The sequence below is a fragment of the Vipera berus genome, assembly GCF_964194415.1.
Source record: "Vipera berus genome assembly, chromosome: 4".
Classification (NCBI taxonomy): Eukaryota; Metazoa; Chordata; class Lepidosauria; order Squamata; family Viperidae; genus Vipera; species Vipera berus.
Genome location: NC_138206.1, coordinates 86582849 through 86606182, shown reverse-complemented (window position 1 = coordinate 86606182; position 23334 = coordinate 86582849). Strand labels below are relative to the sequence as shown.

The 23334-nt window shown below is 38.5% G+C and overlaps 1 protein-coding gene across 5 annotated transcripts in view; it reads left to right on the top strand.

Annotated features, from left to right (window-relative positions):
- Positions 1 to 20971, top strand: part of TXNDC9 (thioredoxin domain containing 9) — a 30509-nt gene extending 9538 nt beyond the window's left edge. The window contains exons 1-6 of one of the 5 annotated variants that reach the window (XM_081326729.1): positions 4840 to 4942; positions 13460 to 13497; positions 14993 to 15082; positions 19300 to 19496; positions 19780 to 19918; positions 20733 to 20971. In XM_081326729.1, coding sequence (XP_081182855.1) covers positions 4932 to 4942; positions 13460 to 13497; positions 14993 to 15082; positions 19300 to 19496; positions 19780 to 19918; positions 20733 to 20866 — 609 coding nt within the window. In that variant the 5' untranslated portion in view covers positions 4840 to 4931 and the 3' untranslated portion in view covers positions 20867 to 20971. Of the gene's footprint in view, positions 1 to 4808; positions 9292 to 11629; positions 11741 to 13459; positions 13498 to 14992; positions 15083 to 19299; positions 19497 to 19779; positions 19919 to 20732 lie in introns of those variants that run through there. The other 4 variants (XM_081326730.1, XM_081326728.1, XM_081326727.1 and 1 more) reach the window with 4 other exon arrangements.
- Positions 20972 to 23334: the final 2363 nt, after the last annotated feature.

Sequence of the window (23334 nt, the reverse complement as noted above, 5' to 3'; positions counted from 1 at the left end):
AAGTAATACTCAAATCACAATCATTCTGAACAAAAAGCAACTCTTTCTTGGACTAAGTATGATTTTTTTTTCCCAAATGCCAAAGGTTTTCAGAAACTGGGCTAGGATTTCCATTGCATCTTTAGTTCAGCCTGAAATAGCAGTACAGATTTGAGTATTATCATATATACTTCATGCATGACCAGCAGATGACTTCTGGTGTCTTCCTATTCAAAAGTGGCATGGAGAGGTTACAGTGAGGGGGAAAAAATATTTGATCCCCTGCTGATTTTGTATGTTTGCCCACTGACAAAGAAACAATTAGTCTATAATTTTAATGGTAGATTTGTTTTAACAGTGAAAGACAGAATAACAAAAAAATCTAGAAAAAAACACTTCAAAAAAATGAGTGAAATAAGTATTTGATCCCCTATCAATCAGCAAGATTTCTGGCTCCCAGGTGTCTTTTATACAGGTAATGAGCTGAGATTAGGAACACTTAAAAGGAGTGCTTCTAATCTCAACTTGTTACCTGTATAAAAGATACCTAACTACAGAAGCAATCAGTCAATCCGATTCCAAACTCCACCATGGCCAAGACCAAAGAGCTGTCAAAGGATGTCAGGGGCAAGATTGTTGGCCTACACATGGCTGAATTGGGCTACAAGACTATCACCAAGCAGCTTGGTGAGAAGATGACAACAGTTGGTGCTATTATTTGCAAATGGAAGAAACACAAAATAACTGTCAGCCTCCCTTGGTCTGGGACTCCATGCAAGATCTCACCTCGTGGAGTTTCAATGATCATGAGAACAATGAGGAATCAGCCCAGAACTACATGGGAGGATCTTGTCAATGATCTCAAGACGGCTGAGAGCATAGTCAACAAGAAAACAATTGGTAACACTATGCCGTGAAGGACTGAAATCCTGCAGTGCCCTCAAGATCTCCCTGCTGAAGAAAGCACATGTATAGGCCCATCTGAAGTTTGCCAGTGAACATCTGAATGATTCAGAGGACAACTGGGTGAAAGTGTTATGGTCAGATGAGACCAAAATCGAGCTCTTTGGCATCAACTCAACTCACTGTGTTTGGAGGAGGAGGAATGCTGCCTATGACCCCAAGAACACCATCCCCACCATCAAACCTGGAGGTAGAAACATTATGCTTTGGGGGTGTTTTTCTGCTAAGGGGACAGGACAACTTCACCGCATCAAAGGGGCAATGGACGGGGCCATGTACTGTCAAATCTTGGGTGAGAACCTCCTTACCTCAGCCAGGGCATTGAAAATGGGTCGCAGATGGTATTCCAGCATGGCAATGACCCAAAACACACAGCCAAGGCAACAAAGGAGTGGCTCAAGAAAAAGCACAATAAGGTCCTGGAGTGGCCTAGCCAGTCTCCTGACCTTAATCCGATAGAAAATCTGTGGAGGGAGCTGTCAAACATCAGCCTTAAAACCTTAATGTCTTGGAGAGGATCTGCAAAGAAGTGTGGGACAAAATCCCTCCTGAGATGTGTGCAAACCTAGTGGCCAACTACAAGAAATGTCTGACCTCTGTGATTGCCAACAAGGGTTTTGCCACCAAGTACTAAGCCATGTGAAGGGGTCAAATACTTATTTCACTCATTAAAACGCAAATCAATTTATAACTTTTTTGAAATGCATTTTTCTGGATTTTTTTGTTGTTATTCTTTCTCTCGCTGTTAAAATAAACCTACCATTAAAATTGTAGACTGATCATTTCTTTATCAGTGGGCAAACGTACAAAATCAGCAGGGGATCAAATATTTTTCCCCCTTTCTGTAGTCAAATATTTGACTACCCCTTCTTGTTAAAGTAACAGTGGAATCACCATAAAATGGTTCCTCCAGCCCCCAGTCCTTGTAGGCCAGACATGTCAAACTCACGACGTCACATGACATCACATGACATCACACAATGTATCGGAGCTTTTTCGCCATTGCCGGCAGTGGGGTGGGCATGGTTTCCTGGTGATGCATCCAGCCCGTGAGCCGGCAGTTTGACACCCCTGTTGTAGGCAGTCCAGTAGGGAACCAAGGGCAAGGTATAAAAAACTATGCAAGCTCCAATAAAACAAAGAGGGGCACCCTCCCAGCTTCAAAAGCCCAATGCAAATCCTCTGCTCCATATATAGGTCTGACCCAAAGTTATTCAAATAATCCTTTTCTAGTCCAAGCACCAGCAGAGCAACACATCTAGTCACAGCAAACATTCCATGCACAGTCATTACCACCATCATCCCAGCCACAACACTTCAGCTGTTGATGCACCTGAGATTTAGGAAGGCAAATTTCTCACAAAGCTGTTGCTTCACCACTGCCCAATCAGGTTTCATAATACATGCCCGTTTATCTATCACCATCTGATGTCTGAATGAGATTTTATTCAAGACAAAACTAACATTTGTCAAAAGCAGCCTGTATCCAAGGCCATCAATTTTTACTAGAGGCTCATAAACATGGAAACGTAAACTAAATGTCCAGTCACTTGAATATTCTGCTGTCTTTCTTGCTCTCTTTCATTTTCTTGGAACAATCTTGAGTTTGAATGTCACTGGGTTAGCCACCAATCAAGTTCCTTTTCCAATTCCAGTGTTCTTTCCATTCAGGTGTGTTTTTTTTTCTCTGTTCAGTATCCTGTTCTTTTGCCTGCTGTTTCCATTTTTCAACCATTAATCCAAACACATTCAACTTTTCCTCATCCACCTTGATTTTCAAATCAGTCCCAGTTGTCAAACATGCTAATTATTATTACAAATTTCCAATATCCTTCCCTAATCTACAAGGTAACAGCGATAACAGTCCCCAAACAAAAATTAACTAGTTTCTAGGTGCCATCTTATAAGAGAAAGGCAAGGAATAAATATACTTTTGCTAATTAAATTTTGGAGTTCATTACCACAAGATATAAAGAGCCATGATGATGCAATGATTAGAATGCAGTTTTGCAGGCTAACTCTGCCAGCTGCCAGCAGTTCGATCCTGACCAGCTCAAGGTTGACTCAGTTTTCCATTCTTCCGAAGTCAGTAAAATGAGGACTCAGATTGTTGGGGGCAATATGCTGACTCTGTAAACTTCTTAGGGCTGCAAAGCACTATGAAGCAGTATATAAATCGACGTGCTATTGCTACTATTACAATGCAGGTAATCCTCAACTTACAACGGTTCATTTAATGACCATTCAAAATTACAATGGCACTGAAAACAGTGACTTATGATTGTTTTTCACAGTTACAACCTTTGCAGCATCCTAAAATTCAGATGCTTGGCAACTGGTTCATATTTATGACCATTGCTGCATCCCAAGGTCATGTCCCAAGGTCACCTTTTGCTACCTTCTGACAAACAAAGTCAGTGGGGAAGCCAGATTCACTTAACAACCAGGATACTAACTTATCAACTGCAGTGATTCACTTAACAACTGAAGCAAGAAAGGTCATAAAACAGGGCTAAACTCATTTAAAATGTTTCACTTAACAGAAATCTTAGTCAATTATGGTCCTAAGTCAAGGACTACCTGTATGTTGTTGATTATCAGTTTGGCTTGTTTCAAAAAAGGGTTGGATCAATACATTGAAGTCGTGGGGATCAAGTGCTGTTAACCTTGATAGCAGTGTGATTATCTCTTCACACTACCACTTAGGGCTGTAAAGCACTGTGAAGCGGTATATAAAAGTGCTTTTGCTATTGCTAAGTTTTATTTCTGAAAGCCATCTGTTGAAACTGATGGGCTTCCTTGTGCAGCTGGTTGGCCACTGTGTGGACCAATTGATTGTGAACTAGATCAGGGCTTTTCAACCAGTGGTACGGTACCACCTGTGGTATATTGGCACCTGGCAGGTGGTACACGACCATCCTAGAAAAGTGGTAGTGAGGGAGGGGAATGAGCTGAACCGGTGGCAACACCGCATAAGCCTGGGCGAGAGATGGCTGGAGTTGTAGGGCTGTCAGGGCTCAGCGGAAGTGCCAGGATCAGCGCTTCTTCAGGGCTGTCAGGGCTCAGTGGAAGCGCCAGGATCAGCGCCGGGCTCCAGTTGGAGCTCGGTGCTGATTCCGGTGCTTCTGCTGAGCCCAGAAGAAGCGCCGATCAGCTGGAAAGTTGCAGCATCTCCAGGGTCTTGTGATTTACATTCAGATGCTTAACAACTGATTCATATTTATGATGGTCACAGTGTCCCAGGGTCATGTGAAGTGACCAAAACCTGCTGCAACCACCCAGCAGACGGGGGGGGGATAAAAATGAAACACCCCCACCCCACCCCCCCTGCCAATCCTCAACAGAAATGCTCACAACAATGAAAACCTCAGACAGGAGGAAGTGCACCGCCGGGCATGCAGACAGGTGTCTTTCTCAGCTGCGGTTTGGGGGGCACTTTTTTCAGTGCAATTGTAACTTAGACATGTCACTAAGCAAACTGTTGTAAGTCGAAGACTACCTGTACTTCATCACTTTTTTCCTTTTTTATTTTTTTGGTCATCAGGTTTTTGACACCTTGCTAGGCGACTGGTGTGGTACTTCGATGATGCCATATCCTAAAAGTGGTACGATGGGTGAAAAGGTTGAAAAGCCCTGAACTAGATGACCTAGGCAATTGATCCAACAGGGCATTGCTTATGTTTTCAATCATACCTGTTAATTGTTAAAAATGTTTACTATAATCCTAAGAGGTTCATGAAGCAAAATAATCCATCCCTTTTTTGATGTAATGACAAAGGGGCAGGGAAAGTTGGCTTCAGACAATTGTATTTCCTATTTGTGTTTTGCTAGATGTTTACATTATTAGTAATTTCTTCTTTTTTTAGTGGCAACCTAATGGAGCCGCCTTTCCAAAGCCAAAAGAAGTTTGGAACCTCTTTCACAAAATTGGATAAGAAAACAATCAGAGGAAAGAAACACGATTCAGATTCTGATGATGATTAGAATTCATGATACAAATGTTTGTAAACCATTTTTCTTTTATGTTTGATACATTTTAGGAATGTTTTATACAGCTGTTTGCTTTCAGAACATTTGCACATGACACTCATTTTCTAATAGTCTTACAGAGCTCATGAAAGGAAATCTTCCTCTTAAAAATTTAAGTCTGCCAGCTGTGTACACTGTATGTTAGAGCTGAATTAGCAATAAATATTACATGACAAATATACTGAACTAAAATTCTGAGGCTTGAAGGACAGCTTATAATTTTTAAAACTAACCACAGGAAAAATTGGATTTTTAAACTGATAAGAACACAGTTTAATACAATATCTTGCACTGTGTTCTTCACTAATATATACATGTTCTGGTGCAGCTTTTTGAAATATTAAGAATCCTGTACGTAAATATTAACAGCCTGGTAGGTGAAAGAATATTTTCCTATATATCACATGTAAATGTCCTCCACCTGCAAATTATTACAATTTATCTCATCTTAGGAGAAAAATTAAGTCTCACAGGAACTTAAAAAAGCACAGATTAAAGCGAGTATGGGAAATTTCCATTTAATTGGTAGCCAATCAAACAACAGTCACTGCTGGGCACAAGATTACTGCAACTATCTTCCCAAGAGGAAAGAAAATGAGATTTAAGTTTCTTTATATTTTCTTCTATGAAAAATAAAGACATTGTGTAGGTGAGGGGTAAATGGAGGTAATAAATATCCCACAAGTAAAGTCATGCCACAGTTTTGAAATCACATTTAAGCTTTAGTTTGCTTTCTTCAAATGTTGGATGGAAACCATGGATTTCTCAAATCACAGAAATAAAGCATAAGAGAAGTTCATGAGGATAGCCACAGGGCAGAGATACAAGGAAGTGGGAGAAAAATAACTAAAACATGGCTTTCAGCTAGGAAGACAGGTTTGAATGTGAGTCACCTGGATGGGTATAGTTTATTGTAAGGGCATCTGACTCTCATTTTATAAACGTAGTTTCCAGAATAGTTATAAAACGTAACTGGCTTAAAAGGTTGATATTAATCCTTAATAATGTTGGCTTTGTAGTGTTCAATTACATTACATTAAAATAGTACTCTGAGTACTATAATCTTAAAATGTTTTATGCCTCCTTAGAGATTACTCCATTTTTCTCAATTTGCTCTTTTATAATTATGGATGAGGTTTATTACAACAAAAAAGTAAAAGAGGCATGGCTTGGAATATTAACCTGATAGATTAAATACATCTATTGTCATTTGCCATTTGGAAAAGGAATGATCTAGTCCTGTCCAGGGACAGTGCTTGGTTCTCTGGAGATGTGGATTCTACGGTAGTCAATATAGCACAATTGAATAATTGACACATCTTCCACGTTTTGCTTTTTTTGCTGATCTTTTAACTTGCAAGTATCTCATCTGTAAAAATGCCCCTTCCACAATACCTGTAGTTAAGAACTTTGCAGTTAGATTTCGTCTATAATCTTAAGTACCCTGTACACTGCTGATACCATTGCATGATTATTTATCTAGAGTTAAGAAAGCTCCTGGATATTAGGCAGTAGTGCTTCCCTGCACTTTAAAATTTGTTTCAATAGGTTATTGATTCAAGAAAAGTAAAATGATACTCTGGCTTTTCTGAGTGCACATAAAAGCCGACTGACCACCAAATCAAATAAATTTTCAAGGAGGTAATAGGAAGGAGCTATCTTCAGAAATACTACAAACCTTTGTACAGAATGATTCTTGTTGCACCCTTTTTTATTTGAAAAAATATTTTGCTTGTAATTCAAACTTTACAGTCATTAAGATTATGGCTAGGCCTTTGAAATCATACTTTAAAACCATTTTTGTTTCATAACCATATTTGGATATGTTTACTGTCATCCAACTTCTTTGTGTTTAATTATTTGATAATTCATTGAAAGGGTTTTAAATAAAAATAAGACTTTCTATATCATATAATTGTACATGCACCTATATTGGCTTTTTATATAATTTCCATTTAAAGTGCAGTTCTTTTTCGTATAATTTTTCAAGCAACATTATTTCCACAGAAGTAGGGAGGGTATGGGAAACATTTCAGAAGAGAGCCTGGTGACTGGTGTTAATTGCCAGCTGGTGATTTTTAGTAGGAGAAGAAATAAACCAGAATGATCCACTAATTGCCCTCCTTAACTGTCCTGCATTAAAACTACCAGCAAAGCACTACTCCCCGGTAGAATAGAACAATGCAAAGCATACCATAAATTTCATCCCATTAAAACAACAACAACCCATTAGCCATTTTGCTGCCAGTCTTTATATGCAGGCTTTCCAGGAAAAGGAAGGAGAGCTAGACCAGGCCTATCTATGTAATTTCCTAGTAACAAACTGATTAACAGACATAGCCCTCACATGAAACATCTACTCAGGCAGAAGTTGTTATGAAGCTGGCTTCATCAAGCTAGGGGTAATGAGTGAAATCTTACCCAGGTAAGTCCTTGACTTAAAACTTTTTTTTATTAGTTTTATTTGTTTATAACATAAAATGTGAAAATACAAAAACAAATAGTAGGGGACAACAGTAGAAAAAGGGAAAATGGTGTGAAGAAAGGGGAAGAAACAAAAGGCATTGACTTCTAACTCTGTTGCAGTAAAATCAGACATTAAAATCAAACAACTTTTTACATTTCTTTTTATATATATATATATATATATATATAAATTTTTATTAGTTTTCCAATATTACAATAATATCTTTAAAAAGCAACGTGGTGTCTGGGTTACAATAGTTCCATTTCAGACAAATACATATTATTACAAATCTCCAAATTATTACAACCAATACTTCCTCTTTTTTCCTTTAATACATACTATCTCTTATCTAAATTAACATTTCTTATTGCTACCCATCAGTCATTTAATAATTATTTTATATATATTTATCAATATTTTAGTATATTTTAACATTCCATCTTTAAAACATCAAACACCTTATCTATTTTTCTAGCTTTAATTTTACATTAATATTGAAATTAAAACGTTTAAGATTTCTCATTTTCATATTGCTAAATAACCTTTCCCTTTACACAATTTTCTCCAATACCTAGTAATGTAATCCAGTTCCTATTTATCTCATTTCCATATCCATATTAGTCATACAGTATTTAGAATAGTAGTCTTTAAAATACCAATTGCAAGGAGGAGAAAAAGAGGAGGACAATATATTTTTGTTTCTCATTTATAGTTTCCACATATTAAAAATTAACCAAAATTTCTTCCATTTCAACATTTAATGCATCCTCTCATATCTCTACATCCAAGTATATTAGTTACATTCTATCATTTTAGCATATATACATCTTAACCCATATCATTTAAAGAACTCAATATTTCAATGTTAGTATTCATACATCTGTATTTTTGTATTTTTTTTATTTTTTTTTAGTTAATCAGTAATTTTATCTACTCATCAAAACAATCTCTCATAATCCCAATACAATCCTGTCTATTTTGGTATTATCTATTTCAGGCCCCTTAAAAATGTTCATATTTCAATTTTATTCTTGCTTTCTTCCTTTGCCATATCATTTTACGCTTCTTTGCCTCAGGGTCATCAAAGCATTCTTGTGTTGCTATATCATTGAAGTGGCCCTCCAGTGTCCACCTTTGAAGGATTGAAGAATCTGCCAACAGCACCAAATCTCATTATTTTCACCTCTTGATATAATTGTCCTGATCCAAATAAACTTTTTTCCATCCTTTCTCCTTTACAATCTTCAAAAACCTGTATTTGTTGAATATTTAATTCTTCTGTCATTGTATTTAATTGTTCAATTTCTTCTGTTAAGTTCTGTCCCAATAAAATATTAGTTGTAGTCACAGTTTGAGTTTGAGTTTGTTTCATCAAGATGCTTTCTAATTCTTTTCCAAAAGGTCTTATTTCGTCACCAGCTGTAGAAAGGAACTGATACGTTTGGTAAGATATTTCCCACATAGCATGGATTTGTTTTTGAAACACTTCCATAGTGAAATTTCACATCTGGTGTTCAAGGTTACTCTTATCTTGTTTTGTTTAAGTATTTTCTTGGTTTTTTTTTTAAAGAAAAAGTCAGATTGCAATTTCAGGTTTAGCCACTGGGTGGCCCTCAAGTACTTTGGAAATTCTTTTAGTCCATTTCTTTCTTCAACTTTTTTTTTAAAAAACCACCCCTGGGCTTGTTCGCCGTTTATTTGAAGGGAGGGTTAAATTTCCCCCTCCCTCTCCACAGGGGGGAAAGTACTTAGCAGCTTAATTAGGTGAAAAGAAGTTGATTAAGGTATAAGAGAGTAATCTTACACCCGTCTCTTCCACGCTGCTTTAATGTTACCTAATGGTAAGTTTGACTTCAGCTGTCTGCAGCCTAGTAACTGGCCAGATTCCTATGGCCAGTCTTTCGTTCGCCGGTACAAAGGGAATGCAGGCACTAACGGGGATTGCGGCTCTCCCGCGTTTCTGCAAAAGCCCCTTCTGTCTGGTCGCCCCTCCTGGGCAACTCTTTGGTGCTTTTAGGACCCCCCAGCAATGCGAATCTGGACGTGGAATACGAGAGCTGTCCTCCAGACATCCAAAACGGCTGACTTGGCAAACCGGAAGCCCAACTTTTTACATTTCTATAGTAGTATGCACTAGCCATTTTTGTATTGGCAAATCAGTCTAATCGGTAAAAGCCAAAATCATAATATCATTTTTCCCACCTCAAGCACAAAGTCCAGAAGCGGTTTCCAAGTAGAAACAAAAGTATTTATGTTCTCTTCTTTTTTCAGCACAGTCAATTTGGCCATCTCTGCTAAATTCCATCAGAATTGTAACTATTTGTCCATGGTAGAAATCAAGGTATCCTTCCACTTTTATAAATAGAGCAATCTTGCTGCCATCACCATATATAAAAACAGTTTCAATTTTTTTCCAGTTCTCTTTCCATTAGGCCAAGAAGGAAAGTTTATGGTTTGATCTTTATGTTCACTTTAAGAAGTTTCTGCATTAATATATTTCTTTGCCTTATCACATGTCCACCGTAAATGATAAAAAGTCCCTTCTTTACATTTACAACATTCATTTGAAATACCTTTATACATTGTAGATAACTTATCTGGTGTTAAATACCAGCAATACATCATTTTGTAAAAACTTTCTTTTAGGTTATAATTTAATGTGAATTTTAAGCCTTTTATCCAAATATTCTCCCATTATTCAAACATCACATTATACTCAAAATTTCTTGCCCCCTGGATCATAGTGTTTTATATGTTCACTTTCCAAATTCAATTTTAATAACATCGTATAGACCTTGGCAATTATATGATCATCATTACCACATAGTAGGAAGAAATATAGAAAGAAATATTTTGGGAAATATTAAAAAGGCAGAATGTATTTCCCCAAAGGATTTTAAAGGCAGAAACCAAACCTCCTCCACCCCAAGTCTCTCTGCCCCAAACAGAAACCAGGTCTGCAGAAAATGCAGATGTGATAATCTTGTCAGGAAAAGTGGAGTCAGGAAGCTTGGATTAGAAAGAAAGATCCCTAGAATCAACAATGCCTCACACCAAAAAATCCACAGCCCCAGGGAAGCAGGATATGACCTTTGGGACATAATAGGATTAACCCACCACCATCAGAATACCAGAAAGGCACATTGAGACTCAGGTCAAAGTTCATACCCCAGGAACAACTCCAAACAAAAGCTCAAGAACCCACAACTCCCTACTACATGTGGTCAGCTTTCCTAGAGCCATCTTTCTGTCTGGCTCCCCTCTTCAATAAACTACAACCTTCTTTCTAAAGCAGTCTCCATTTTGTTTATTCCCAGCTTGGACTGGACCCTGATGAAGATTTTTCTTTCAACAAGTCCTTGTCTTAAAACTGCTTGGTGACCAAAGTTATGGTGGACCTCCCCCAAAGCTCCTTACAACCAACTTTTGAAGTTACAGCTGTTGCAATGCCCCATATGAACAAAATTTGGGCACTTGCAGTCTGCCGGACTGCATGGTCTCTGCAGTGGGGCACCCCACCTATCTCCCCTCCATCCTGCCCCATTGGGTTGGTGCAGGCCTTGGGCCTGCTTCCTATCCTGGTGGGTCCCACACCCTCATCCTCACTCCCATCACCTATTGGTCACTTCCTTTACTGTAGATCTCTCTGGGAGCAGTCCACTCTGTCCTCAGCCTCCCTGCAGGCCAGTGGGTGGGAAAGTGGACCCAAGGCTTATGGGGATCCTGAGGGGTGGGAAGAAGACCACAGTATGCCTCAAGGAATAAGGGAGGCCTTTGGAGGCCTGTGGCAGGTCATGTGTGAGGTGGGGAGGTATTGCAGTTCAGGCATCAAGGAGAATGTGTGGGAATTATTAAGTATTGCAATTATGTGGAAGCTTCACTTAACAACTGTCAAAACTTGCAATCATAATGGATAGGCTCCATTATGGTCATGGGCTGAGGAATGCCTGTAGAACACTTAAGACAGTGCTTTTGCTGCCTCAAGAAGTGGAAGGAAATAAATCCAGAAGCTGTCAATGCTCCAGCACTGGAGGTTTTTAAGAAAAGACTGGACAACCATTTGCCTGAAATGGTATAGGGTTTCCTGCCTGAGCAGGGGGTTGGACTAGATGACCTCCAAGGTCCCTTCCAACATCATCATCATCATCATCATCATTATTCAGCTGTAAAGAACTCTTAAGAAATGTTGACGACGGATGAAAATTATTGGCTCACCTCAAGATGCTATGGAAACACAATTTCTTTCATCCTTTTCCTACAAACGCAAAAGGAAGAAAAAAGCCAACTGAAGCCAAGAATTTGGTATGTTGACTCCTCTGGAACTGAAGACAAAAGTGTGTGACCAGCAATATTTTTGTCAATTTTATTCCAGTTGTGGATGGATTTTCTTTTCTTTTGACCTGGGTTATTGTGAGGAAACTTCAAAGTTTGAAGCTAGTATTTCTCTTAACAGGAACTAAAATTTAAGAGTTGGGAAGAGGAATAAGACAAAAAATATTCTTCCATTGTGAAATAGAGCCATAGCATTTAAAAATAAAATAATAATAATACACCCAGCTTTACACATTTTCAATTATACAGATAGTTAGTCTGAACTATCCAATGTGAGAAAACAGATTTGACACTGCTTTTGAACTGGCACTATCCTCCAAAACAGAATGGGACAACTTGCCGCAACCAACTCACTGTGCCCAACACACCACAGCCAACTCGTCGTAGGACAACTCATCAGGGACAACTCACCGTGGGACAATTTAACAATTCAATTTAAAATAAAAAAATATTTTTATTTTTGTCATCCACATTTCATTGTCCCTCTTTTTGCATCCTTTTTAAAATGATGCTATTCCACCATTTCTTTGATACTGTAACTCTTGTCCTGCAGTGAGTTGGCTGCTGCAAATAGGCCGTGGCGAGTTGGTTGTTGTGAATTTGGTTGCAGCGAATTGTCATAGACTCCCTTCCAAAGTTGGCTATGGCTAGCTGAGTAAAACCTGCAGGGATCCCTTTACTTTTTATACTCATGCCTAGTGGCTGGAATAATCTTCATGTTTTGACCTATTTCTTAAGTATGTGAGTGTCCTTGTGGTCTGCACGGTGTCTTTCAGTTCTTTAGTTTGTATCTAAGTCCCCAATTGGAGTGATTACCAAAGTTCAGGCTATTCCTCGGATGTCACACCAGAGACAATATGCTTCAGAACAGAATATATGATACATTTTGAAGAAAGGAGGGTGTGTAGTTGTTCTTAATAAAAATATTGTGCAGGTATTTGAATTCTGCTTTTATGAGCTGCAGTATGTTTTGTGCCATTAATGAAAGTTCTTATACAGATGTTTTCATGTGCTGTGGTGCAGTTACTATATTCATGGTTCAAATTTGATCTGTGTTCTGTTCCCCCAAACCTCCAGTCATCAACCAACTTAACAAATTCAATTCCACATAGACTATAAATACTGCAAGGTGATCCATATTTCTGAACCCTTGCTCTGAGGAAGCCTTGCCAGAATGATGCCTGCAAAGCATAAATATATAAGTTTTACTTTTGTCGTAGATTCCACAAGAAACCATTTCAGGTGCCTTTGAAATGGCAAAATCATAGGGCTCATACTGAGCCATTGAAACAGTTAAATTGAAAATTATGCCACTATGCATTAGGAAGGTCAAATTCAGTTTGAAGTCTGAAGAAATCCTTAAAACAATCATTATATAATAAGTGGTTTAAAAACATAAGCCTGACTTCCAGACAAACTTTCCAATAAAATACCATCTATTTTCAGAGTAATTTTCAAAACAATATTCATGAGTCCCATTAACAAAGAAATCTGTGCAACTAAAAATGTACAATGAACATGATTGCTGTTATCCCAAGAAATCCAATCAGGTATGTGACAATCCCCTTTCATTTGGTACTTTCCTGAAATATAATTATTTCCCAAGTGTTGCAACTAACATCCTGTTTGGTCAGCTAACAAATTAATTCTGAAAGTGAAATCACATGGCCTTTTCTTTGTTCAACACAGAATCAAAAGTGACTGTAGAGATCAGAGAATCATGGAAGGTATTTATTTTATTATAAAATATGTAACTGTTGGCAGTGGTCAGGGTGAGGGTTACAAAAGAACTAGTGATTTGTGTGCTAAATGTTGTGGTCTAATTTTGCCAGAAGTATTTATAAAGTTGTGTACCTTAATAGCTAATTTTGAGACTAGTATAGCATTAGTGTTTTTGCTTCCTTCTTTTAAGGTTCCCCACCCACCCCCTTCTTCTTAATTTAGACTGAGTGCAGTGTTATGATTCCTAGCAAACCAAGCAACTGGGAGCAGTAGCATAAAGTGAATCTCCCTTGCTGGGTTGGAAAATGGTTCAGTTCATGGAAAAGGATATTTTTTGCAGCTTTCAGTACTCCAACATCCATGCTGTCCCTGTCAAGAAGATGAAATTAAGTCAAGCTGAATCCCATCAGGCTTCAATCTGCAGGATCCAACCTTATCTCCAGGTTTTCTGATAATTCCCCAAATTAGTAGAAAAACTATACTGGCTATGTAGCTGGCCTAATTCATATCCATTCCACTGAATTAATGGGCTAAACACAAGTAGATTGAAGATATGCCTATTTTAATTTTCCTTTCTAAACATAAAGTACAATTTATATGTATAACATGGGCTATTTTGCTGATCAGCTTAGTGAATTATAGTAATATAGTGAATTATAGTAATACATCTTTTCAGAAGCATTCTTCTAAATGACTAGTGTATGCTTATAGTTGAAACTAGAGAACCTGTGACGCTTTGGATCATTGTTTCAGAATTATTTCTTTACCAGAAGTCTCAGTGTCTTCCACAATGGCACAGCTTCTAATGTATTTGAAAAGCTTTTAGAATTTCAGGGAGATATCCTGAGATGTTTCTCCCTTGAAATTAGTCCATGTTGAACTGTATAGTCAAAGTTAGGTCATACATCCTGTAAGTTAGCCCATTTGAGGTACCTTGATTTTAAAAAAATTGTTTTATGCTGCCTCATTTCATTCAGTTAAAGGTTACAGACACAAGTTATAATAGAATAAAAGGTAAAGGTTCCCCCGCACATGCGTGCTAGTCGTTTTTGACTCTAGGGGCCAGTATTCATCTCCGTTTCAAAGCCGAAGAGCCAGCGCTTGTCCAAGGACGTCTCCGTGGTCATGTGGCCGGAGTGACTAGACACCAAAGGCGCACGGAACGCTGTTACCTTCCCACCGTAGTGGTCCCTATTTTTCTACTTGCATTTTTACATGCTTTCGAACTGCTAGGTTGGCAGAAGCTGGGACAAGTAACAGGTGCTCACTCTGTTACGCGGCACTCGGGATTTGACCCGCCAAACTGCCGACCTTCAGATCGACAAGCTCAGCGTTCTAACCCACTGAGCCACCGCGTCCCTATTATAATAGAATATATACTTCTTATTTAGATCAGGACATTATGATTGCCAGCTTCAGATAACGCAAAACAGAATTTCTTGGCAATAGATTGTCTAATACATTTTGTGACCAGACAGTAATTTAATGCCTCTGTAACAGCTCATTCTTCTTATTACGGTAACATAATGGATGTGGATACCACTGGAGCTTCTCTTGAAACTGGGAAACAAGAAGGCTTGGATTTTGGGGGTAAGATTAACCATTACCTATGTTGGAATTTATGTATATGTCATGGTTCCGATAAATGAGACAAATGTTAACATTGATGTGGTGTAATGTTTATTGACTATATGCTCTGCAGCCAAAGATGGAGAAGCTCTATACAGTCAGTAAAAACAAGACCAGGAGCTGACTGTGGCTCAGACCATGAGCTTCTCGTTGCAAAGTTTAGGCTTAAACTGAAGAAAGTAGGGAAAAGCACCAGGCCAATCAGGTATGAATTAAATCATATCCCCATTGAATATACAGTAGAGGTGACAAATAGATTTAAGGAATTAGATCTGATAGACAGGATGCCTGAAGAACTATGGACAGAGGTTCGCAACATTGTACAAGAGGTAGCAACCAAAACCATCCCAAAGAAAAAGAAATGCAAGAAAGCAAAATGGCTGTCTGAGGAAGCTTTGCAAATAGCTGAGGAAAGGAGGGAAGCAAAAGGCAAGAGAGAAAAAGAAAGATACGCCCAATTGAATGCAGAATTCCAGAGAATAGCTAGAAGAGATAAGAATGCCTTCTTAAATGAACAGTGCAAAGAAATAGAAGAAAACAATAGAATAGGGAGGACCAGAGATCTTTTCAAGAAAATTGGGGAGATGAAGGGAACGTTCAATGCAAAAATGGGCATGATAAAGGACCAAAATGGCAGGGACCTAACAGAGGCAGAAGAGATTAAGAAGAGATGGCAAAATTACACAGAAGAACTATACAAGAATGAGCTTAATGTCCCTGATAATCACAATGAGGTCACTGACCTCGAGCCAGACATCCTAGAATGTGAAGTGAAGTGGGCCTTAGAAAAGCTGAGCAACAACAAAGCTAGTGGAGGTGACAGTATTCCAGCTGAGCTATTCAAAATCTTAAAAGACGATGCAGTAAAAGTGCTACACTCAATTTGCCAGCAAATTTGGAAAACTCAACAGTGGCCACAGGATTGGAAAAGATCAGTTTACATTCCAATTCCAAAGAAAGGCAGTGCCAAAGAATGTTCAAACTGTTATGACTCAGGGCCAGCCGGTGGGTCCGGCAGCCGGTTCAGATGTATCGGATGACTCAGATGAGGGGGAGGAGGAGGGTGTGGAAGACGAACCGGCTGATGATGGCTTGGAGGCTTCGCAGAGCCCTCAGCCGGGGCCCTCTTCTCAGCTGCGTGAGCCCGATAGTGCGGAGGATGATGACCCACAGCTGGCCCTGTTCAAGGACGCCCGACGCAGGAGGCAGTCGAGCAGGAACAAACAAAGAAAGGCTGTGGGACTCCTCGGGAGGAGGCACAGGGAGACCACGCCCTGAACTCTAAATAAAAGGAGTGTTTGGGGAGGGGCTGGTTGCTGAAAGCAACCCTTCCGCTTGAGGATTCAAGTTCCTGTGTTTCTTGTTCTGTTGTTTTGCTTGTGAATTAAACTTGGCAGACGCTTTGCAACCTCAGACGCTCTCCAGTCTCTACTGCTTGAACAGGGGTTTGCCTTATTACAAGGCCGGTAGTTGGCTGGTTCAGAACACAAACTATCGCACCATTGCACTCATTTCTCATGCTAGTAAAGTTATGCTTAAAATCCTACAAGCTAGACTCCAGCAGTATGTGGATAGAGAACTACCAGAAGTACAGGCAGGATTTCGAAGAGGCAGAGGAACTAGAGATCAAATAGCCAACATACGCTGGATCATGGAGAAAGCTAGAGAGTTCCAGAAAAACATCTACTTCTGCTTCATTGACTATGCTAAAGCCTTTGATTGTGTGGATCATAACAAACTGTGGCAAGTTCTTAAAGAGATGGGAGTACCAGAACATCTTATTTGTCTCTTGAGAAACCTATATGCGGGCCAAGAAGCAACAGTGAGAACTGGACACGGAACCACTGATTGGTTCAAAATTGGGAAAGGAGTCCGGCAAGGCTGTATACTGTCGCCTTGCCTATTTAACTTATATGCAGAGCACATCATGAGAAAGGCAGGGCTAGATGAATCAAAAGTTGGAATTAAGATTGCTGGAAGAAATATCAACAACCTAAGATATGCAGATGATACCACTCTAATGGCAGAAAGTGAAGAGGAACTGAAGAGTCTCTTGTTGCGAGTGAAGAAGGAGAGTGCAAAAGTTGGGTTGAAACTAAACATTAAGAAAACCAAGATCATGGCATCCGGCCCTCTCAATTCCTGGCAAATAGATGGGGAAGAAATGGAGGTAGTGACAGATTTTATTTTCCTGGGCTCCAAGATCACTGCAGATGGGGACTGTAGTCAAGAAATTAAAAGACGCTTGCTCCTCGGGAGGAAAGCCATGGCAAATCTAGACAGCACACTAAAAAGCAGAGACATCACCCTGTCAACAAAAGTGCGTATAGTCAAGGCTATGGTCTTCCCAGTTGCAATGTATGGCAGTGAAAGTTGGACCATAAGAAAGGCTGAGCGCAAAAGAATTGAGGCCTTTGAACTCTGGTGCTGGAGAAGACTCCTGCGAGTCCCTTGGACTGCAAGGCGATCAAACCGGTCAGTCCTAGAGGAGATCAACCCTGACTGCTCTTTAGAAGGCCAGATCCTGAAGCTAAAACTCAAATACTTTGGCCACCTAATGAGGAGGAAGGACTCACTGGAGAAGAGCCTAATGCTGGGAAAGATTGAGGGCAATAGAAGAAGGGGACGACAGAGAATGAGGTGGCTGGATGGAGTCACTGAAGCAGTAGGCGTGAGCTTAAATGGACTCCAGAAGATGGTAGAGGACAGGAAAGCCTGGAGGAACATTGTCCATAGGGTCGCGATGGGTCGGACACGACTTCGCAACTAACAACAACAATGTTCAATGTGTAACTGTGCTTAAGTCTGTATGTTCCTTTTCTTCTTGGGGAAAAAAGATGTTCATTGCAACTATGCAAATTGCTTAAACACAGTGACTAGATTTGCTTTATAACAATATATATAATTGCATAATTATAACCCTACAGAAATAGAACCATACTCTTAAACAAGGGTTTCTGTCTCCTCTTAAGAATGAGAATTGAGAGGCCTTTTCTTTGGCATTTAATGTTATGTCTTCACTTCATTCTGTAGTCCTTGCTATGATTTCTGAACATTACTTCTGCTTGCTTTTATCCTTGTTTTTATTCTTTTCTTTAACATCTTTCCCCTACCCCTGCTTTTGCCATAAGAGCCACTCACTTATTGGCTGCTGTCCTTTCTGTAAATATATTACTTTGGTTCCTATGTCCTACTTCCTGGTTTTTTTTCACTTGCACAATAAATTTAATACACACTTAATGCTCTTTTTGTGTTTGCGTACCTTCAAGTCAAGTGTTTTACTCACAAATCCCTGCAGGTTTCTTGGCAAGAATTTGGAAGTGGTTTGCCTTGCCTTCTTTCCAGTGGTGGGATTCAAATTCCTGAACAACTGGTTCTCTGTGTGGATACTGCTTCCGGAAATCTGTTCTGGGTCTGGGTCTCCAAGGCCCAGAATGGACTTCCGGAAGCGGCATCCATCTACTTCCAGTGAGCCATTCTGGGCCTAGGAGGCCTCCCCATCTCAGAATGGACTTCTGGAAATGGGCGAAAAAGGGCTAGGGCTTCAGCTGGTTCTCCAAAGTCAACAAAAAATTAGCTACCAGTTCCACCGAACTAGTGCAAGCCAGCTGAATCCCACCACTGCTTCTTTCTAAGGCTAAGATAGAGTCATTCAAGGTCACCCAGCAGACTTGATGTCTAAGGCAGGACTAGAATTTATGGCCTTCCAGTTTCTAGCCTAACCATTACACTAAATTAGCCATGGTGTCCTTGATGTATAGGCTAGGTTGTTTCGTTACCAACTAGATAACACTATCAGTTCTAGGTTTTCTTTGATGTTCAATAGGTGACAGCATTTACTTTAATTTCAAAAACAGCTTCTAATGTAGTTAATTCAGATGCTAGAATGGAATATTGCTGGAAATGTGGATTAGATTGAGAAACTGAAAATATTTTTTTTGAAGAAAGCAATGGCACTTTATTTTTCCAGAAACTAGAATTTTTAACAAAGTTACTGATAAACTCATCAATTGTAGCTGTCAGTGACACACTGACCATTATAATGGAGATGGGTTTCCTATTTGATCAAATTCTTAAATATAACAGCAAAAAATAGCTGTTCTGTTTAGTTTAATTCCAACTGTTATTTTTAATCAGAAGCACATTTCTCATGTTTGTTTGTTTTTTCTCTCTGCAAGGGGTTGAAGCTTCAAAAATAATTGCAAGGAGAGATTTAAACAATTTAGAGAAATATAAAATGAAGATTAAGCGTGTCAGTGAAAAAACAAATATTGATCCTGCTGTGATTGCTGCTATAATGTCTCGAGAATCACATGCTGGAACTATCCTAGAAGATGGTTGGGGTGACCATGGAAATGGATTTGGGTTAATGCAGGTAAAGACTTTTGTTATAAATTATGAAACCCACAGTGCCCAATGTTCAACAACTCTAAGCAAAACTGTCCCCAAGCAAAACACAGCCTTATATAATGGAAGGTTTTTCCATTTCTCTCTACATACACTCTGTCTCCCCTCTTTATAGTATCTTTCCCGTATTCTGACTGTACATCACTTTTGGTAACTGATCTGTATTTTTTAATTATTAGCTTAAAGTAATTAAACTATCCTGGCATAATAATTATTACAGAATAATTAAAGGCAATTTCATCATTTTTCAGGTGGATAAAAGATATCATAAACTAGTTGGCACCTGGGACAGTGAGGAACACATTAATCAGGCTACTCTCATTCTCTGTAGCATGATAGACGAGATTAAAAAAAAATTTCCGTTATGGACAAACAAACAGCAGCTCAAAGGTATGAAAAATCATTCTGCTAAAATCTACATAGAATCTGTTTTATGTCCAAATCCTTCACATCATTTTTCCATGGGACTCGGTATTTATACCATGTGATGATGGTCCTCTAGTTTGGAGAAGAAAATGGAAAATCTCAGCCAAAGATGAGATCTTTAGAAGTGAAATATTTGCTCTAGCATTCATCTATGATGTAAGTTTTTGTTTCCAACCAATCCTTTTTTATTATTTTAAAATTGCCCAACCAGTTGCAGTTTCCCAGCAGTCATTTGTAGGGCAGGTTAATTGCCAAACATCTGAAGTTTCATCACATGACTATAGAAGTACTGCAGCAACTGTAACTCTTGAGTACAGGTCAGGACTACCTGTATAAAAGCAGAATGTTAGAAATGTTATGTTTCATCATACATTAATTGCAAAAGATATTATTTCCTATCTTCTAGTATATTTAAATAAAACCTCTGCTTAACTTTCTGATAATGGAATTTATGCATTGTTAGAAACATCTTTTTTAAAAACTTCAAAGGAGTAATCTTATGAATATATACATTGAAACAAGCCCTTCAAAGGCATGTTTGTAGACTATTGCAGGCAAAATTATTCCAAAACTTTTACTTACTTCTACTAAGTAGAAAGAAAAAAATCTTGTGTCCTGAATACTGTGCTTTACCTCTAATCAGCTATTTAACTTATTTTGTATCAGGAGTATGGTTAATCCAATCTAGATTCAATTTATAATTTGTCTTAGCACTTGAGGAATGCCTGCATTATGTTCTTAATGTAACTTATTTGTCCATTCACTTTTTAAATGATAGGTGGAATTTCAGCATACAATGCAGGACCTAACAATGTCCAAAGCTATGAGCGAATGGACATAGGCACTACGAAGAATGACTATGCCAATGATGTTGTTGCAAGAGCCATGTTTTACAAAACAAATGGATATTAAAAACCTAGAACAACGACGTTGTCATTTCATCCTTATCCAAATTTTTTATGTAAAATTAGCACTATTTGCTAAATTCTACAAAAATAAAGTTGTGCCAACTTCTGCAGAAAAGAAAGCTATATTGCTATTTTATGATTGCAATCCCATTTCATGCAAGCAGGCTTTTATTCTCATTATGACACTTTCTTCTTCCCCACTCTTAGTTCCACCATACTATTATATCCTTTTAACCTTAGTCTATTGAGGAAAACCAACAGGACTAATCTACACTACAGCATTTAGTGTAAGGTGATTCATCCGTAGCGGTGAACTGGGGAAACGTGAAAATATTTTCATCATCCAGTTAGAACAGCATAAAACTACATAATGAATGTATGAAAGAATGTGACAACGAATGGAATAAGCCAAAGGCTCCGGAGAAAAACATTTATGTCGTCTGTGGAGGCATACTTGTACATAGGAGTTTATATTCCCACAGGCTCTAAGCTAAGCTGGGAAACCTGAAAGGCCTAGTTTTGAAGGACTGGGCATTAACAGAAATCCAGGGGAATACTGTTTTTTGTGGACAGTCAAAATGGACTTCTCCATGGAGTCACTATTTGTAGTACTTCGGATCAATTTACACAGACAGCTATAAGCTAACTGCAACTTGTTGTTGCTCCCCCTTTTGGAGTCCAACTAAATTGCATGTACAAACTGGCCAGAATTCTGTGAGCTCTTAATGTTACACTGGGAATATAATGAAAGTTCCTGAAAGTAAGTTAGCATCACAAATATACTATTAGCTTATTGAAGAGAATTGCTCAGATCATCTTGGGTTGGAAAAAAGAATCAGGCAGAAATCCAAAGCAAATGTTTTAGTAATAGGTAATTTCTATTATCTACACAGACTGGGTAAATACTCCCTTAATCAAACTAGGTAAATGTATATTTAACACATAACAGTTTTCCCTGATGTGGCCAATCAATCATTATTGATTGATTCATAGAACGTACACATGAGGGGCCAAAAAAAATAATTCAAAGTAGTATATTAGATCTAGTAAGAGACTTAAAATTTGAGTAATGAATTAGAAATACGCTACATTATTTCTGCACTACTTCGTTGTGTATGTACTGTGAAGCAAAAAAGTGCAGACCTGAAAATATGTGCAATCAGCTTCTAAACAGACCTTCATACATGCTTTAATTTTAATAGTTCAAAAGCTGTTTAAGTATGGATTTCCTGGCAGAGAAACAGTAAATAAATTGTCCAGGAAGCAATCACATTCATATTTCTCATAAAACAAAAAAGTCTACAAAATTATGTTAATTAAAAAAGGTGATATGAATGTCAGGAGAATCAGATCTCTTTAAACATATGGGGACTTTCCAAACAAAACAGTTCAGCTGAAATGCTGACGAACCAGAAATGATATAAGTAAAATTTGATACATGCCAGGGTACAAGAACAAGATCACCACTCATATACAGTATTTAAGATGACTTTTGTCTGAAAATGGAAAACTTCCCCAAATGAAAGGGGGGGGAATATAACGCGGGTGTTTGTATGTAGATCTTTGGTCATTCGGTTTTTTCCCCACGTAGAATTGAAGGTATAAGAGCAACGTTTCGACAAAATCTCATTCGTCATCCTCAGGCTGGTGGCTTCAGCTTCGTTCTTCAGCTTCATTCTCTATATGTGTATGTATGTATGTATGTATGTATGTATGTATGTGTATACACACACACACACACCTGCCTGAACTCCAGTAGGAGCAAATTTCATTGCAGGCTGCCTCCTGATATCAGTTACAAAAGGAAGATCCTTAAACAATCAAAATAGAAATACTAAAAGAAAATAGAGGTAAGATTACTGCAAAGAACTCAAGTTATTTTTGAAAAAATATGAAAATGGTGGACCAATAAGAAAACAGGGGAACTCAGGCACCACATAGGTTATGTAGAAAGTAAACACAGGGTTAGTCATAAAGGACTCAAATGTCTATACACCAACGCACAGAGCATGAGCAACAAACAGGGTGAATTAAAAATTCAGGAAATGAGGGCAGATATGATATTGTTGCCATTACGGAAACTTGGTGGGATGAAACCCACAAATGGAACACACAGCTAGAGGGATTCAAATTATTTGAAAGAGACGAAATAAAAGAGGAGGTGGTGTTGCTCTCTATATAAGAAATAACTACATCTTTACAGAAATAGAGCACAACAATGATGAAGAGTCTTGAATGCATCTGGGTCAATATAAAAGGGGGGGAAATGACATTGCCATAGGTGCATACTATAGGCCACCCAACCAAACAGAGGTAATAGATGAACTTTTTGTTAGTCAGTTAACTAAGGTATATAGGAATAGTAATGGGGGACTTTAATTACTGTGACATCAACTGGGAGACAAACTCTGCACCAAGTGGAAGATCAGATTCCTGACAAATCTAGCAGACAACTTTGTCTCCCAAAAAGTA